Source organism: Mustelus asterias, chromosome 10 (assembly GCF_964213995.1).
Source record: "Mustelus asterias chromosome 10, sMusAst1.hap1.1, whole genome shotgun sequence".
Taxonomy (NCBI): Eukaryota; Metazoa; Chordata; class Chondrichthyes; order Carcharhiniformes; family Triakidae; genus Mustelus; species Mustelus asterias.
This window is the reverse complement of record NC_135810.1, coordinates 106,110,751-106,130,692: the sequence shown is the minus strand read 5'-3', so window position 1 is coordinate 106,130,692 and position 19,942 is coordinate 106,110,751. Positions and strand designations below refer to the sequence as shown.

Below are 19,942 nucleotides of genomic sequence, written 5' to 3'. Positions count from 1 at the left end.
GTTAGCACTGCTGCCTCACAGCGCCAAGGACCTGGGTTCAATTCCAGTCTCGGGTCACTGTCTGAGGGAGTTTGCACATTCTTCCCGCATCTGAGTGGGTTTCCTCCAGGTGCTCCGGTTTCCTTCCACACTCCAAAGATGTGCGGGTTAGGTCGATTGGTCGTGCTAAATTGTCCCTTAGTGTCAGGAGGATTAGCAGGGTAAATACGGGGATAGGGCCTGGGTGGGATTGTTGTTGGTCCAGGCTCAATGGGCCGAATGGCCTCCTTTGGCACTGGATGTATGGAGGGCAAGATGCTGATTTTTGAGGTGGGTGGGAAGCGGGGAACAGTCAAAGGATGAAGGACAAAATGTAAAAGATATATGTTTTTTAATTGCCATACTTGACATGATACTTATAAAGTGAGAATTAAATGGCATATGGATGAAATTTGATCAGATAAGTCTGCTCCTTCTATTCATTGTATGAAACAAACTTTAATGTGCTGAGGGAGATGAATACCCATTGGAAAAACATCAGAGGTCTAGCTCAGTGAAATTTCTGCTGGACATCTGAAGGTAGCAAATTAATGGTTTCCAGAAATCAGCATAACCCTTATATTTGGTCAGTTAAGTATCTGAGTCACTTTGCACAAAGTGTTCCCCCCTCTACTAAACTACTGAGCACATATCACCCAAGTACAGGGAGCAAACAAAATGGGGTGATCCCCATGTATGTGCAAAAACATTGTTTAAGTTTAATCAGCTAAGAAATCCACTAAGTTTCGAACTGCACCTCCACCTAGGATCATCTATTAAGTTTTGTCATGTTAGCTAGAACATGGCGAGAACCAATGGAATTGGATTGATTAGGGGCAACAAGTTAATGCCTAGTCAATCCAAGGCTTCATAACAATTCCTAGTTACTATTAATGAGTCAAGCTAGCTGATCAGTCAACGGTGCTATAGAGTGCTGCCATTGAACAGTAATTCATTTTCAATCTTCCATTAGCAAACTTACCCTGAAGCTAACAAATCCCAATGAATTATGACATTTCAATAGTTTTAGCAGAAAATAAACTATGTTCCAGAGAATATCTGATTGGCTTAGGTCTACGCTCAATGCTGGCACCATGTTGGTCACAATAAATGTTAACAATTGGATTTAGGAATCAGAAGTACAAGCGCAAAATTTGAGGATAACACCCAATTGGCAGATATAATGAATACAGAAGAATGCTTCAAAATACAAGCAGATATTGAGAAACTTGCAGAATGGGTGTTTAATTGGCCAATTTATTTCAATAATCAAATGTGAGCTGATGCATTTTGGCAGGAAGAATAAGAAAGCCTGATACTGTTTGGACAATCAGTCTAAATAGAGTAAGGGAGCAAAGGGATCTAGAGGTACAGAGACACAAATCACTAAAAGTAGCGATGCTGATTTAGAAGGCCAGTAAAAAAGCAAATCACACATTGGGTTCATTTTTACAGATAACTGAAAAGCAGGGAACTGAAATTGAACTTGTACTCAGTCAGAACGCAACAACAACTTCAACATAATAAAATGCCCCAAAACGCTTCACAGGTTTGCTATAATGCACAATTAAGAACCACATAAAAATATATTAGGGCAGATGACCAAAAGTCTGGTTCAAAGAGGTTAGGCTTTAAGCAAGAAAGACAAGAAGAGGTGTAGAGAGGTTTAGGAGGAGCAATTCTAGAGCCTAGGCCCTCAGTAGTTGAAGGCACAGTTGCCATTCGTGGAACAATTAAATTTGGAGATATACAAGAGATCCGAATCGTAAGTATGCTGATATCTCAGATTAGAATGATAGAACGGTTACAGCACATAGGGTCATTTAGTTCATTGACAGTATTCCAGCCTTTCCCTGTAGCCCTGCAATCTTTTCCCTTCAAGTACTTATCAATTCCCTTCTGAAAGCAGTGCATTCCAGATTCCAACTACTCACTGTGTAAAAAATGTTTTTCCTCATGTTCTTCTGCCAATCACTCTAAATCTATGTCCTCTGGTTCTAAACCCTTCCACCAATTGGAATTGTTTCTCTCTATCCACTCTGTCTAGACCCTCATGATTTTGAGCAGTTATATCAAAACTCCTCTTGACCTTCTCCGTCCTAAGGGGAAACTACCTCAACATCTCCAATCTATCCTCGTAAATGGACTCCCTCATTCTACCAACATACAACAGAGGAGTCAGCATCTATGGCTGCAGAAGGAGCACTCAATGCTGCTGGTATGCTTAAGACCTTTCAGATCTAGTGGGTTTTCCAGGGACCAGAGGGCATAGTCAACACTGGTGGCAATATTAATTAATTTGGTCAGATTCCTTTTTTATTAAAAAGGGGCACTTTTATTAAATTTTGATGACAGTGAGGCACCCCGGTGCCTCTTTAGTGGGCTTTATAAGAAAATGCGTTTATAGTGAAATGCTATATCATTCCACAATGATTTTGTTTCAGATTTTTAGCATTTGTAGGTGCTTTTTGAATGACAAGCAGAATGATGACTAGTCATCTAGTTAGTGATTCACGCAATTTACCTGACTTGGGACTGTTAAGTCATACCAAAATTTGAAGAGATGACTGGATAATAATCTTTAAGTAGACTGACATTTCAGTATTAAAGACTGAAATCAAATCAAAATTGTTTCTCATATGTGTCCATTAAAAAAAAGAATCCATCTCAGCCTGTGTTTTGTATTGAGAACAGCTGCTTAGCTCTGGAAATTGGTAATAAGTAGGACAAATATAGTGTTGCCTATATCAGGGATTCTCAAATGGGGAGCCAAGACCCCCTAGGTGTCCTGAAGTTTTCCAGGGATCTGCCAAAAGTATCTCAATTATAAAATCTTTTTTAAAAAGCAAATTGTGTGAGCAGGGTCAGCAAAAATGTGGTAGCGGTGGTGTCGATAACTCAGGGAGGTTGAGTTGCTGTGGAAACATGCACCCTCCTCCAGCTGCATCGATCCTGTTCACTCTCAGCACCCTTGTGAAACTCAAGCTCCATGATGTTATCACTCCATCTGGTCTTCTGCTTGCTACACTACGTTTTTCCCTCTACCATTCCTTCCACTGTCATCTTGTCTACTCCACTGTTTGAGCCACATGCCCAAAGTATTTCAATTTCTGTCTGTCCACCGCTGATAACAGTCTGACTGTGTTGTCAACTTTCAATGGCTAATGGGATATTGGCCCTTATTTCAAGGGGGCTGGAGTTTACGTTTAAAGCTTATTTTTTAGTGTCACAAGTAGGCTTACAGTACCACTGCAGTGAAGTTACTGTGAAAATCCCCTAGTCACCACACTCCGACGCCTGTTTGGGTACACTGAGGGAGAATTTAGCATAGCCAATGCACCTAACCAGCACACGTCTTTCAGGCTGTTGAAGGAAACAGGAGCACCCGGAGGAAACCCACGCAGACACAGGGAGAATGTGCAGACTCCACACAGACAGTGACCCAAGCAGGGAATCGAACCTGGGTCCCTGGTGCTGTGAGGCAACAGTGCTAACCATTGTGCCACTGTGAGTATAAGAGTAGAGAAGTCTTGCTGCAACTGTACAGGGTACTGATGAGACCACATCTGGAGTACTGTGAGCAGTTTTGGTCCCCTATTGACATTATTTCATTGGAGGCAGTTCAGAGAAGGTTCTTTAGGATGATCCTGATATGGAGGGACTGTCTTATGAGGAAAGGTTAAACAGGTCGGGACTCTGCTCAATGGAATTTAGAAGAATAAGAAATGATCTCATTAAAACATAGAATTCTAAGGAGCTTGTCAGGGTAAATGCCAAGAGGATGTTTCCCTTTATGGGAGAGTCTAGGACCAGAAGGCATAGTCTCAGAAGGGACTCCAATTTAAGACTGAGATTAAGAGGAATTTCTTCTCTCAGTTGTGAGTCTAGGACCCCTTGCCACAGAGAGCTGTGGGGGCACCGTCACTGTGTATATTTAAGTCTGAGATAGATAGACTTTTGATCAGTAAAGGGATCAAGGGTTATGGGGAAGGGGCAGGAAAGTGGACGTGAGGAATGTTGGACCAGCCACGATCCTATTGAATGGCAGAGCAGGCTCAAGGGGCTTACTCCTGCTCCTATTTTTTATGGTCTTATGGTCCCACCTGTTGCAATACATATACATGTTTGTACATCTCTCAGTCGATTTCACCCCTGATGTTTTTCCTGTTTCTCTCCTTTGTGGACCTCAGAGGCAAAAAGATGAGAGTCCTAGTCTATAGCTCACAAATACCTTAAGATAAAAGTTGGCCATTCAGCCCCATGAATCTATTCTAACATATTAGATAGTGACTGATATTGATCTTAACATCTTGCACCTGCATTGATTCTATAACTCTTAACATGCTAATAGAAATCTAATCAGTCTTTGTTTTGAAATGTTTCAATTGATCTCACCTCAAAAGGCTTTTGGGAAGAGAATTCCAGATTTCCACTATCCTTTGTATGAAGAAGTGATGTTACCCCTAAATAGACTAGCTCTAATTTTAAAGTTATGGTCTCTTGGTCCGGACTGGCTCACCAAAATAAATAGTTTACATAGAAACATAGAAGATAGGAGCAGGAGGAGGCCATTTGGCCCATCGAGCCTGCTCCGCCATTCATCACGATCATGGCTGATCGTCCAACTCAATAGCCTAATCCTGCTTTCTCCCCATAACCTTTGATCCCATTCGCCCCAAGTGCTATATCTAGCCGCCTCCTGAATACATTCAATGTTTTGGCATCAACTACTTCCTGTGGTAATGAGTTCCACAGACTCACCACTCTTTGGGTGAAGAAATGTCTCCTCATTTCCGTCCTAAACGGTCTACCCTGTATCCTCAGACTGTGACCTCTGGCTCTGGACACCCCCACTATCGTAAACATCCTTCCTGCATCTGCCCTGTCTAGTCCTGTTAGAATTTTATAAGTCACTAATGTAATCTCCCCTCATTCGTCTGAACTCCAGCAAAAACAATCCTAACCTAGTCATCTTTCCTCATACATCAGTCCTGCCATCCCTGGAATCAGCCTGATTTATCACTATCTATCTTAGCAAATCTTCTAAACATCTTAAATATGTCAACTAACCCCCCTCCCTTAATCTTCTATGTTCAAGTCAATGCATCTATCCTTTTAAATTATCCCTTTCAGCTCAGTATTACTCTAATAATTCTGCGCTGCACCCATCCAAAGCCAATATATCCTTCCTTGGTGTGGTGTCCAGCACTGAGTACAATATTCCCAGATGAGGTTGAATCAGAACTCTGTACAGCTCTAATTTCCATCTGTTTTTCAGCTCCCTTGAAATAATCATCCCTTTTATGTTTTTTTTTAACCTGTCCACGAGCTTTTAATGATTTTTGTACTTGGACCCCAACTCTCTGCACTTCCATAGTTCCTAGCTTCTCACCATTTAGAAAATACTCCGGTGTTTCCTTCTTAGGTCCAAAGTGGATGACCTCCATGCTACAGTTTTTCCCACTCACTTAATCCATTCATGTCCCTATGCAACTTTCTGCTCCCTTCTATACTATTTACTGTGCCTTCTAACTTAGTTTCATCAGCAAATTTAGATACACAGTTCTCATTTATAAACATTGTGGAAAAATTGTGTCCCTTGTACGAATTCCTAGAGGACACCACTGGTCATTTCCTGCCAATTTGAGTACCTACCCATTATCCGTACTGCGCTTTCAGCCTCCTAATAAAATTCATATCCAAGCCAATACGTTACCTCCAATTCCATGCATTCTCATTTTTGTTAACAGTCCCTTACAGAAAACTTGTTGCAAGCCTTCTGGTAGACCATATAAGCAACATCCATAAAGACTAGCTGATCCATCATGTTAGTTACCTCCTCAAACAATTCATCTAGGTTCATTAGACATGACTTACTCTTTACAAATTCATGCTGGCTCTCTCTGATCAGCTCATATTTGTCCAAACATTCAGTGCTGAGAATAAGATGTAAATGCTTAGTTTCTATTATGCAACCTTTAATAATCTGCCCACATAGTCAAGGTAATTTATACCTGAAAGCAACAATACAATCCCAAAATTGACTCATACTGGATTTGATTAAATCTTCCTAAAAACTCAACTAGTTCCAAGCTCGTACATTTCCTGTAAAACTCACTCCCCTCTCCTTGCCCCATGCAAGTTTTAGCGGTAAGCAACTTGACCCATGTAAGTAATTTTAAAATTACAATCTTACAACTCAATTGATTTTTTCCATGAAAGGTGGAGTATTGAAACACCGACAGTTTAGTTGCCGTGAACTTCAGTTGCAGTGATATAATGAATAGAGAGTACAGCCCACCATAGTATCAGTGGAACTTCATGCTGGCACATCCTTGGAGGCATTAAGAGTTACTTTGAACTGTGTTCTGAAGAATGGAAATATAGCACAAAAAATACAGAGGCGTTATTCTTCTAAAGTACTTGGTATTACGTAACTATTCACCAGTAAGGCTCATCACCTTTAAGTCATTTTTTCCAATCATATTTTTTCATTACTGTAGACTCAAACAAGATTTAGAGGCGGTAGTTAATCGGAATTGTTTCTGTTAATACCAGTGCATTGTGTTGCAAAACCCATCACTTTGGATTCAGTTTAATTATCTTTGTGCCAGAAATTTCTTTTCCACAAATGATTTAAATTAAAATATAAATAATGGTTTCCTCCGGGTGCTCCGGATTCCCCCCACACTCCAAAGATGTACAGGTTAGGTTGATTGGCCATGCTGAATTGGTCCTTAGTGTCAGGGGGATTAGCAGGGTAAATACGTGGGGATAGGGCCTGGGTGGGATTGTTGTCAGTGTAGGGTCAAAGGGCCTCCTTCTACACTGTAGGAATTCTATGAATGCAACAAAGTTGAAATTTCCAGACAAAGCACTTAAACTAGGCAACTTTAAAATTAATGAACACTATGCCATTTTGTTAGATGAAACCACTAATGTTTAAGATATATTTAAAATGCAAAATGTGGTTCCAGCCAGAATTAACTTCAGTCTTTAGATTAAGCTGTAAATCTACAATTTCTTACCCGAAAACACCGCAGAACAATTGCATGCGTTCCGCCCTTTTTTCTTATAACTAGAAGGCCACACCCTCCATCACTCTTCCATTCCAAACCTAATTATAAAAGAACCAACTTGAGTAGAGGTTTCAGTGATGAACTTTCTATACTGCACAGATCAAAGCCACAACTTCAAGAGTGCAACATGATGTATGCAGAGAACCTATTTATTGCAGTTTGTGTGATGGCCATTTTGAAATGTTTGCAATGTGTTCTTCCTAATATTTTATAAATAAAAGTAAAACTATAAGGTTTTCCTCCCTTAACTTGTGTTCCCCCCTCCCCTTCTCCTTCTCCCCACCAAACTGATGGATACAAAGACAATATAATTTATCTTCGCCAACCTTAGAGGATAACCTCTCCAGTCATACTGGTGTAAGGGATGCAGATGTAACATACCTATAGCACCGCTGTACTAACTGTACATTGTTGTCCTTTGTACTCTGCTCGATGCGGCAATTCTTCCGTTACTTTCCGAAACCTTAGCCGACGTGCGTTCGGTATCCTTATACAGGTGCAATGTGGCTCAGTGAGATGCTGATGCTCGCTTACGGAAACCTTCTGCAGTGTTATTTCATCACTGGGCATCTGTTGTTGATTTCAAGGATCCGTTTGTGTTACTGCGTCACTCTAGCCACATTGATATGAGCGGTGGAAACTGGACTGCTAACCGTTTCGACTAGAGATAGGATCGCGCACATTTGCCGAGGATGGGTAAAACCATTTTATGTTGTAAACAGAATTCTAATTTACCCGTTTACTGCCCTCTCATGGTTAAAGAAGCCAGTTACCGCGAAATAACTAAGCAGGTGAATGGAAACAGTACTCAATTTTGATTTTAAGTTACGTGAACAGACACATTCATACAATAAGGAGGGGAAGGCACGGAGTTGTGAAATTGCTGTGTACACATGTAGGTAAAAGCTAATGAAGGGTGTACGAAAATTACATCCCTTGCTTCAGAGAATAAAAGCCATTCGGCAAATCATAACTTGCCCATCTAGAAAGACCTCGTGGTTCTCTATTACAACATTTAACTGTTATTTGAACATGATTTTAGCCTATATTACTCTGCCTGGAAGACTAATCCATGTGTGGATCGTTCAAAGAGGATTTTGACTTATCTTTGTCTTCGTCTGTTTAAATCTATGAATCCTGGTCATACTTTCCTAGTTTAATTATAAATAGTGTTTAGAATTTTTATTAATCAATTTCCTATGATTATGCAGGAAGTCAAACTCAAATATGATTTTCAGGTGAAATGAGGGGTTAGCTTTTAAAGGACAATTGGACCAGGGTATACAGACCCTTTTATTAAATCCATCCTTACTATACATTTCTACATTCAATAAAACTATAATGTAAACTTGTCACATTATCATTACCCCGGTATTGCACCTCCTCTGGGGAAAGTATGTAATCATGATGTGGAGATGCCGGCGTTGGACTGGGGTAAACACAGTAAGAAGTCTCACAACACCAGGTTAAAGTCCAACCGGTTTATTTGGTAGCAAACGCCACTAGCTTTCGGAGCGCTGCTCCTTCATCAGGTGAGTGGGAGATCTGTTCACAAACAGCAAACAGGGCATCTAAAGACACAAACTCAATTTACAGAATAATGATTGGAATGCGAGTCTTTACAGCTAATCAAGTCTTAAAGGTACAGACAACCCCCACGTCTTGCCTGGACTTGCAAAATCTCACTAACTGTCCTGTCTGGAGACAATACACATCTCTTTAACCTCTGCTTAATGCTCTCTCCACTCACACTGTGAAAGTATGTAATTACAGCATATCAAGTTTGTGTAAACATGTTTTCTACAAATATGGATGTGTGAACTTGATAGAAAACGTCAGCAGGAAGTTTTTTGATTTGATTTGTTATTGTCACATGTATTAGTATACAGTGAAAAGTATTGTTTCTTGTGCCCTAGACTGGCAAAACATACCATTCATAAAGTACACAGGAGAAAAGGAAAGGGATAGGGTGCAGAATATAGTGTTGCTGTTACAGGTAGGGTGAAGAAAAAAAAGCAACTTAAAATATGTAAGGACCATTCAAAAGTCTGATGACAGCAGGGAAGAAGCAGTTCTTGAGTCTGTTGGGATGTGTTTTTAGACTTTTGTGTCTTTTTCCTGATGGAAGAAGGTGCAAGACGGTACGGGTGGGATTTTATGGCCTCGCTCGAAAGAGACCGGAAATTCCCGTTCGAGATCAACAGACATTTCCGTTGTCCGCCCCTTGCCCGCTCCAGTCCACCGGCGAGGTGGTAGAATTCCGGCATATATTTGGGGGGGGCATGGGATCCTTGATCACGTTGGCAGCTTTCCCGAAGCAGTGGGAAGTGTAGACAAAGTCAATGGGTAGGAGGTTGGTTTGCATGATGGACGGGGCTACATTCACAAGCTTTTGTAGTTTCTTGCGGTCTTGGTCAGAGTAGTGGATGCAGACTTAAGATTTTTAATATTAAGATAGATAATCCTCCCTGCAGCCTCTCAGTTGCCTCTTCTGAAAACTGAAAAGCCCAAATTTCTCTAATCTTTTCTTCTATGTCAGGTCTCCAACACTAGAGTTCTGGTTTGTGATTCTTTGTACCAGCTTCAAGATTTGAATGTCCTCTTCATGTTTTTGCTTTAAAGTTTATTTATTAGTGTCACAAGTAGGAATCAAACCTGCGCTGTGAGGCAGCAGTGCTACCCACCTTGCCACCATGCTGCCTTGTCAGCAGAACTGAACATAATGCTCAATAAATCATTGCTGAAATGTTGCCAGGTGTAGCCAGTGAAACAACACTGACTCGTGATCTCCCTATCATAGCTCATTTTATGCAGTATCATAAAGCATGAAATGATTGATGTGCTCCTAAAATGACCAGATGATGGTGAAGCCATAATGGGTCTGTTGGCAGAGATTCCTGTGAAGATGGGTTGCTTCCACATGCACTGCATCTGCTAAAGCAAAATGATTTCACCTTTCTCAGCGTATGTAAGTAATGGCAGAAGGAAACAGGTAACACCCCCACCCCACCCCCTCCAAAAAACCCCTCCTCAGATACTCTGACCTGCCCAGCATCCAAAAAAATCTACCTTTTGAAATTAAGCGCAGCCACAAGGGTAAAAATCTCTGGATTACTATTTGAGCCACAAGCAAATTGGTGTAGGATTAAAGAGATGAAAGCACGCTGTGGGAGGATTAGGTTTTAATTGAGGGTCACTGAAACTAGTGCAGGGGGCAAAAGCCACTGTATTACTGGGATAGCTTTCACCTGAACCACACTGGGACCAGTGGGATATTGGCAAATCGAATAAATAGGACAGCAGAGGAGGCTTTCAACTGTATGGTGAGGGGGGGTGGGAAGGGCTTACATGTTTTGGAAAGTTGGAAGAGGAAGGAATAGGCAAAGTGCAGTGTGGTGATGCAGATAATGATAATCAGACTGTAACAGACAGAGATAGTGGCCAGTAGAAGAGTGTACCAGTAAATAAGGTCAGGGTAAGAAATAATGATAAGAAGACAGAATTAAAGGCTCTTTATCTGAATGCACACAGCTCTCATAACAAGATGGATCAATTGATGGCACAAAAATAAATAAGTATGATTATAATAGGGTTCGATTTCTGGCTTGGGTCACTTTCTGCATGGAGTTTGCATGGAGGTAGGGCCTGGGTGGGATTGTCGTCAGTGCAGACTTGGTGGGCTGAATGGCCTCCTTCTGCATTATAGGAATTTATGATTCTATGATTCTAATAGCCATTACACAGACGTGGTTGCAAAGTGACCATGGCTGGGATATGAATATTCAAGGTATCTGATATTTTGGATGGACAGGAAAAAAAGAAATGAAGGTGAGCTGGCTCTGTTAATAAAGAATAATATCAGTATAGTAGTAAGATCAAATTTTAGAATCAGTGGGATCGTGATGAGAAATAGCAAAGGAAAGTCACTGTGGGAGTGATTTATAGGCCCCTGGCAATAACTGCAGTGTAGGACAGAGTATAAATAAGGAAATACTGAGGGCTTGTAAGGAAAAAAGATATTGTAATATTTGTTTACATTCATTCAAGGGTTGTGGGCAACACTGGCTAGGTAAGTATTTACTTCCCATCCCTAATTGCTCTTGAGAAGGTGCTATTGAGGTGTGTTCTTGAACTGCTGCAGTCTATGTGGTGTAGGTACAGCTACAGTGCTGTTAGGGAAGGAGTTCCAGGATCTAGATCCAGTGACAATGAGTGAATAGCAATACATTTCAAAGACATATGGTGAGTGGCTTGGAGGGTAACTTCCAAGTGTTACATGCTGCCCTTGTCCTACTAGATGGTAGTGGTCATGGGTTTGGAAGGTGCCGTCTAAGGAGCCTTGGTGACTTCTTACAGGGCAGCTTGTAGATGGTGTTGGTATTGTGTGTTGGTATTCGAGGGAGTTGATGTGTGTGGATGGGGCGCCAATCAATTGGGCTGCATTGTTCTGGATAGTGTCAAGCTTCTTGAGTGTTGTTGGAGCTGCACTCATCCAGATGAGGGGTGAGGATTTCATCAGACTCCTGATTTATGCCTTATAAATTGTGGACAGGCTTTGGAAGTCAGGTGAGTCACTCACTACAGGATTCCTGGCATCTGAACTGTTAAATTTCTGGTCAATGATAACTCCGAGGATGTTGATAGTGGGAGATTCAATCTCTTTACAACAATCGGAGGTCCCTATCTGCTTCAAGAAGACAACCATCATGTCGGTACCAAAGAAAAGTCAAACAGCGTGCCTTAATGACTATTGTCTGGTGGCTCTGACATCCATGATTATGAAGTACTTCAAAAGGTTAATCATGGCACAAATCAATTCCAGCCTCCCAGATTGGATCCACTACAGTTCGCCTACCGCCGCAACAGTTCCATAGCAGACATCATCTCCCTGGCCCTGTACTCAACCCTGGAACACCTAGATAACAAAGGCACCTATTTATTGACTACAGCTTAGGCTTCAACATCATTATTCTACAAAACTCATCTCCAAACTCCGTGACCTGGGCTTGGGGGTTCCCTCTGCAACTGGATCCTGAACTTCCTACCCCACAGACTGTAATCAGTAAGGATAGGCTCCTCCACGATCATCCTCAAGGCTGTGTTCTCAGCCCCTTACTATACTCCTTATGCACCTTTGACTGTGTAGCCAAATTCCCCTTCAACTCGATTTTCAAGTTTGCTGATGACACCACCATAGTGGGTCAGATCTCAAGCAATGACGAGACGGAGTACAGGAAAGAGATAGAGAATCTGGTGAACTGGTGCAACAACAATAATCTTTCCCTCAATGTTGACAAAACAAAGGAGATTGTCATCAACTTCAGGAAGTGTAGTGGAGGATATGCCCCTGTACACATCAATGGGGACAAAGTAGAAATGGTTGCGAGCTTCAAGTTTCTCGGTGTCCAGATCACCAACAACTTGTTCTAGTCCCCCCTATGCTGACACTAGTTAAGGAAGCCCACCAACGCCTCTACTTTCTCAGAAAAATAAGGAAATTTGGCACGTCCGCTAGGACTCTCACCAACTTTTACAGATGCACCATAGAAAGCATTCTTTCTGGTTGTATCACAGCTTGGTATGGCTCCTACTCTGTCCAAGACGGCAATAAACTACAAAGGGCCATGAATGAAGCCCAGTCCATCACTCAAACCAGCCTCCCATCCATTGACACTGCCTACACTTTCCACTGCCTCGGAAAAGCAGCAAACATAATTAAGGACCCCAAGCACCCCAGACATACTCTCTTCCACCTTCTTCCATGGGGAAAAAGATACAAAAGTCTGAGGACACATACCAACTGACTCAAGAAAAGCTTCTTGCCTGCTGCCATCAGACTTTTGAATGGACCTACCTTGCATTAAGTTGATCATTCTCTACATCCTATGAGTGTAACACTACATTCTGCACTCTCTCCTTTCCTTCTCTATGAACGGTATGTTTGTCTGTATAGCACGCAAGAAACAATACTTTTCACTGTATACTAATACATGTGACAATAAATCAAATAAAAATCAAAAGATAGTGCCATTGAATGTCAAGGGGTCATGGTTAGTTTCTGTCTTGTTGGAGATGGTCATTACTTGGTCCTTGTGTGGCTTGAATGATACTTGAACTTATCAGCCCTAGCCTACATGGATATTATCCAGGTCGTGCATTTGAACATGGATTGCTTCAGTGTATGAGGAGTTGCAATTGGTGTCGAACATTGAGAAAGTTCGCTGATGATTGCACGAAGGCAACTAGGGATGGCAATGAATGCTGATCCAGCCATTGATGCCAGCATCCCATAAATTAATTTTAAAAAGATCCCCACTTCTGACCTTATGATGGAAGGAAGATCATTGATGAAACAGCTGAAGATGGTTGGACCGAGGATACTACCCTGAGGAACTCCTGCTGAGATGATTGACCTCCAACGACATCCACTTTCCTTTGTGCTAGCTATAGCTCCAACCAAAGGCAAGCTTTCCCCTCAATTCCCATCAACTCCAGTTTTGCTAAGGGTCCTTATTACCACACTTGGTCAAATGCATCTTTGATAACAAGGGCTGTCACTCTCATCTCACTTGTGCAGTTCAGCTCTTTTGCCCATGTTTCAACCAAGGCTGTAATAAAGTCAGGAGCTAAGTGGCCCTGGCAGAACCCAAACTCAGCATGTGAGTAGGTTATTGCTAAGCAAGTCTCACTTGATAGTGCTGATGACCCCTTCCATCACCTTACTGATGATCAGGAGTAAACTGATGGGGCAGCAATTGGTTGGTTTGGATTTGTCCTCCTTTTTGTGTATAGGACATATCTGGACAATATTCTACATTGCTGGGTTGATGCCAGTATTGTAGCTGTATTGGAACAACTTGGCTGGGGGTGCAATAAGTTGTGGAGCACAAGTCTTTAGTACTATTGCCAGAGTATTGTCAGGGCCCATAGCCTTTACAGTATCCAGTGCCTTCAGTTATTTATTGATATCACAGGGAGCAAATTGAGTTGACTGAAGACTGGCATCTGAGATACTAGGGACCTCTGGAGGACGAAATTTTAATCTTCATATAGATTAGATTAATTGAAATTAACCTAGAGGATGTGATCATAAGAGTGTGTTTGTCAGTTTTCTAGAACATTAAGTTCTGGAACCAACAAGGGAACAGTTTATTTAAAACCTGGTAATGTGTAATGGGACAGGATTAATTCATAACCTCACAGGCAAAAGTGATCATAACATGATAGGATTGGGCAGAGTCTTCAAGGCTTTATGAAAGGGAAATGTTTGACCAACCTTTTGGGAATTTTTTGAGGATTATTGTAGGTTACAGAATAGATAAAGGGGGAAACCAGTAGATGTGATGTTTTTGGATTTTTAGAAGACTTTTGATATGGCACCAAACAGGAGGTTCGTAAGCAAATTTAGAGTACATGGATTGGGGACAATATGCTAGCATTGACAGAAAACCAAGAGTATGGACTAGCAATATAAATACTGTGACTACAATTTTTACAGATGCATCATAGAAGGCATCCTTTTTGGATGTATCACAGCTTGGTATGGCTCCTGCTCTGACTCGACCGCAAGAATGTACAAAGGGTTGTGAACATAGTCCAGTCCATCACGCAAACCAGCCTCCCATCCATTGACTCTGTCTACGCTTCCCACTGTCTCGGAAAAGCAGCCAGCATAATCAAAGACCCCACGCACCCCAGACATCTCTCTTCCACCTTCTTCTGTCGGGAAAAAGATACAAAAGTCTGAGATCAAGTACCAACTGACTCAAGAACAGCTTCTTCCCTGCTGGTATCAGACTTTTGAATGGACCTACCATATATTAAGCTGATCTTTCTCTACACCATATTACGACTGCAACACTATATTCTACACCCTCTCCTATCCTTCTTCCCTTTGTATGCTATGAACAATACTTTTCACTGTCTCCCAATTTATGCGACAATAATAAATCAAATCAAATATAGGAGCAGGTTCAAGGCTACAAATCCTGCTGTGAGTAACTCACCTCCTGGCTCCCTAAACCTGTCCACCACCTACACGGCACAAGTCAGGAGTGTAATGAAATACTCTCCACTTGCCTGGATGAGTGCAGCTCTAAGAACACTGAAGAAGCACGACAACCTCCAGGACAAAAGCAGCCTTCTGCCACAGTTAAACAGTGGCAACCATGTTTACCATCTGCAAGATGCATTGCAGAAACTCACTAAAGTTCCTTAGGCAGCACCTTCCCAACCCATGACCACTACCATCTAGACAAGGACAAGATCAGCAGATACCTGGGAACACCACCAGCACCTGGAACTTCCCCTCCAAGATACTCACCATCTTGACCTGGAAATATATCACAGTTCCTTCACTGATGTTGGGTTGAAATCTTGCAACTCCCTCCCTAACAGCATAATGGTGTACCTACACCTCAGGGACTGCAGCGATTCAAGGCGACAGCTTATCACCTCCTTCTCAAGGACAACTAGAGATGGGAAATAAATGCTGGTCTACCCAGCAAAACCCACATCCTGTAAAATAAATTTTAAAAATGCAAGAAGCACGCTCAAATGATCACATTCTGATTTCTATAAGTTCTTCAGTAATTAAATTGCTCGTGCAATACAAAGGTCTTATACAGGAAGTTAACAGTTATTGAAATTTATGCAAAGATGCATTAGTACCTGCACCATTTTCTTTCCTCACTTGTGACAATAGAACAAAATAACTTCAGAAAACAAAATGATCAAAACAGACAAGCTGCATGAATAAATTAAACATGTATTCCAAAAATTGTACCTTTATTCTCATATAAAAGAGAACAGTCAAACATTAAGTGATTTTCTCAATCAATTCAGAGTACTATTGTTTATACATCAAAGTATTTATCGTTTCAAATCATCAACATAGTTCAATTCTGCGGCATTCCTCTATCGTAGTTGAACTGCTAATATCCTTTTCTTCCTCGGAACCGAGTTCTGTTATCCAGCTTTAAAACAAAATCCATAGCATTATAATGAAATGCAATGTGATAATGCGGCTTTTGGTTGAGACTCATTTGGTATTTTAAATAAACAAACAAACTCTACTCTCCGATAGAAAATATTGTTTCCCTCCATGATTCCAATTAGTCTTTGGAAAAAGTTACCTATGGAATAAGCTCTTAGAAACACTCAAGTGTATTTTACATTGAGAAGACAAATTGCTGACCTTGTAACTGCTTTGAGGAAAAATTAAAAACAAGTTTCAGATTTGAGATCTGCTATCGTTGTAAAACTCTAAGTCAATCAATATTATGAAATTTTGTGATAATTAAATGGTTCAGAGATTATTAATGGGGGTTTTCACCCAAAAATGCAGAACAAATATTATGTTGTGTTTATAAAACAAGTAATTTAAAAAATGGCATTTAAAAATTGATACGTACCATTGATCTTTTACATTCAAAGAAAGTAATCTGTAGTGCCCTGCAATGTCCTTCTTTCACGCATTGTTTTGGGGTCTTTCCTTCCTACTTGAAATACAAATAAATCAACATTTAGGTATAATGGAATAGACTTGACTTTTTTTGCTAAATAAGGTTTGATATTGATAAGAGTTAATTAACTTGGCTGGGATTTTGGGAGTAATCTTTCAAGAGGGCAGCATGGTGGCACAGTGGTTAGCACTGCTGCCTCACAGGGCCAGGGACCTGGGTTCAATTCCGGCCTCGGCTAACTGCTGTGTGGAGTTTGCACATTCTCCCCATTTCTGCGTATGTTTCCTACAGGTGTTCCAGTTTCCTCCCACATGTGCAGGTTAGGGGGATTGGTCATGCTAAATTACCCCTTAGTGTCGGGGGATTAGCAGGGTAAATAATGTGGGGTTACGGGAATAGGGCTCAAGTGGGATTGTTGTTGGTGCAGGCTTGATGGACTGAATGGCCTCTTTCGGCACTGTAGGGATTCTATATTATTCCAACACAAGGATATGCTAACATAATTGCTAAAGTGTCGGTGTTCAGAGCTGACATCATGCTTTTTTCATAGAATCATACAATGGATGCAGCATAGAAGGGGATCATTCAGCCCACTATGCTCTTTGGATAGTATTTTTTCAATGAATTCCATTCTGCTATCTGAATCATGATCCTGCACTTTCTCCTCCTTGAAGTATGTAATGTACTTCATTATCCTTTTGAAAGTTACTATTGAAACAGCTTCCGTCATTCTTTCAGGCATTGCACTCCAAATCACAACGACTCGTGATTTTTCCTCCCTCATGCCTCTGGTTCTTTTGTCAATTACCTTAGATTTGTGTCCATTGGCTATGGACTCCTTAATTACTTCTCCTTAATTACTTCCCTTATCATTGATATGTTGTTCCCTTGTTCTAAAGGAGAGTTGTCCAAGATTCTCCATATAATGCAAGTGCCACATCCCTGTTCTCATTCTGCAGTCTCCTCAGTACCCTTTCCAAAGTCATCAAGGTGCCCAGAATTGGCCACAATACTCCTGCTGAGACCAAACTGGTATTTTACAAAAGGTTTGGCATTACTATCTGTTGAGCAGTGCCAGCATTTTTTGTTTTAATTTCAGACACCAGCATCCACAGTATTTTGCTTTTGCTTTAACACAGCTTCCTTGTTTCTGTACACTTAAGAATCCATTTATAAAGCCAGGAATACCACATACAATTGTAACACCCTTTCAAAACAACCTGATTAACTGGTTATAATGTTATCAACCAAGAAAGGAAAACTTTAACATATTATAAATTTCAGCTAAATGGTCTTACACTTAATGACATGTACTTGCCATACATTAGCAGCAGGCATTACCGCTTCACAGCGCCAGGGACCTGGATTCAATTCCAGCCTTGGGTGACTGTGTAGAGTTTGCACATTCTCCCAGTGTCTGCAGTGGTTTCCTCTGGGTGCTCTGGTTTCTTCCTACACTCCAAAGATGTGTATTTTAGGCAGATTGGCCATGGTAAATTGCTCCTTAATGTCCCAAGATGTATAGATAAGGGGGATTAGCGGGTTTATGGGGATAGGTCAGGGGGGCGTGCCTGGGTAAGATGCCTTGTTGGAGAGTTGGTGCAGACTCGATGAGCAGAATGGCCTCGATCTTCAATGTAGGGATTCTATGGGATTAAACATATTGATGGATCTCCCACAGCAAAGCAGGTCTGCCATTCTTAGAATGATGTGGAGATGCCGGCGTTGGACTGGGGTAAACACAGTAAGAAGTCTCACAACACCAGATTAAAGTCCAACAGGTTTATTTGGTAGTACAAGCCACTGCTTTCGGAGCGCTGCCCCTTCATCAGGTAAGTGGGAGTTCTGTTCACAAACAGGGCTTATAAAGACACAAACTCAATTTACAAAATTTATTTCAGTACAAAATTATTTTATAAATTGAGTTTGTGTCTTTATATGCCCTGTTGTGAACAGAACTCCCACTTAACTGATGAAAGGGCAGCGCTCCATAAGCTAATGGCTTGTGCTACCAAATAAACCTATTGGACTTTAACCTGGTGTTGTGAGACTTCTTACTATTCTTAGAATGATACAGGGCAGCACAGTGGTAAGCACTGTTGCCTCACAGCACCAGGGACCCTTCAATTCCCAGCTTGCGTCTGTCTGTGCGGAGTCTGCACATTCTCCTAGTGTCTGCATAGGTTTCTTCCGGATGCTCCAGTTTCCCCTCGCAGTCCGAAAGACGTGCAGGTTAGGTCCATACTAAATTCTCCCTCAGTGTACCTGAACAGGCGCTGGAATGTGGCGCCCAGGGGTTATTGACAGTAGCTTCGTTGCAGTGTTAATGCAAGCCTACTTGTGACAATAATAAATCAACTTTAAACTTAATTAGTTCCACTACCCTTGCTCTTTTTCCAGAGCCTCAAATACTTCACTTTCCAAAGTGCACACCTGATTTCCTGTTTGCAAGTTACTGTTGAACCAGTTTCCATTGACAACTCACTGCGTTTAACAATATAAAGTAATCTCCCCTTTTAATAGGTAAAAATGCCATTTCGCACCTTCAGCACACAGTCATGATTCAGTAAGCAGGCCCTCAGGTCCTCTCTCACCCCAGAACAGGCTCTGCCATCCTCCTCCTTCTCCTCATAGTATTTAGGCATCCCTGTGCGGTCTGGGCAGTGAACACAAGGACCCAGCGTCCACAAACCTCCAGAACTGTCTGCCTGGCACTCCGAATATTCTAGAACAGGTTCAACAGAAACATTTTTAAAATTCACTACATTGAGGATATTAACACAGAATTTCTCTCCCTCTCTGGCTGCAACGACTGTTTACCGTCCCGCCCGTTGACTACTGGGACAGCCTCTCCGTCAACAGGCCGACTCCGCGCTGCACCTTGGGATTTGTAGTTTTCTCCCTGACGCGCCCGTCCATTGCGCGACGTGAAAGACTACAGCTCCCGGCATACACCGCGCCAGACACACACTCACCCCTCAAGGGGTGCGCCTCCCGACCAGGCAACGGGCATGCGCAGTGTGAAGGCCACAAACCTGGCTTGTGGTCCTGGCACAAACCCATGCTAGGCATGCGCAGTGACAAGGGCTGCGGCTACCAAATAAACCTGTTGGGCTTTAACCTGGTGTTGTTAAAACTCTTACTGTGCTTCCGACAAAGGCAACGAGGCATGCGCAGTATGAAGTTCTACAGATCCAGTTCCTGGCAAACACACCAAGGGCTGCGGCTCCCGGCCAGGCAATGGGCATGCGAGGCCTCAAACCTGGCTTGTGGCACAAACCCGTGTTAGGCATGCGCAGTGACAAGGGTTGCGGCTCTTGACAAAGGCAACAAGGCATGCGCAGTATGAAGGACTACAGATCCCGGCAAACACACCGCGCC

At 41.9% G+C, this 19,942-nt stretch overlaps 1 protein-coding gene across 3 annotated transcripts; it reads right to left on the bottom strand.

The window, feature by feature from the left end:
* Window positions 1-15,867: 15,867 nt before the first annotated feature.
* On the bottom strand, window positions 15,868-19,850 carry coa5 (cytochrome C oxidase assembly factor 5). Of its 3 annotated transcripts, none has more exons than XM_078222412.1 (4): window positions 19,776-19,850; window positions 19,105-19,286; window positions 16,511-16,594; window positions 15,868-16,072 (listed from the first exon to the last, which is right to left on the bottom strand). In XM_078222412.1, the coding sequence occupies exons 1-4, from the start codon at window positions 19,807-19,809 to the stop codon at window positions 16,031-16,033; spliced, it is 342 nt and encodes a 113-aa protein (XP_078078538.1). In that variant the 5' UTR covers window positions 19,810-19,850; the 3' UTR covers window positions 15,868-16,030. The 3 variants fall into 3 exon arrangements, with proteins under 3 accessions (XP_078078538.1, XP_078078539.1, XP_078078540.1); XM_078222413.1 differs by having other exon boundaries at window positions 19,705-19,844; XM_078222414.1 differs by lacking the exon at window positions 19,776-19,850 and adding an exon at window positions 19,382-19,430.
* Between the last annotated feature and the right edge of the window lie 92 nt (window positions 19,851-19,942).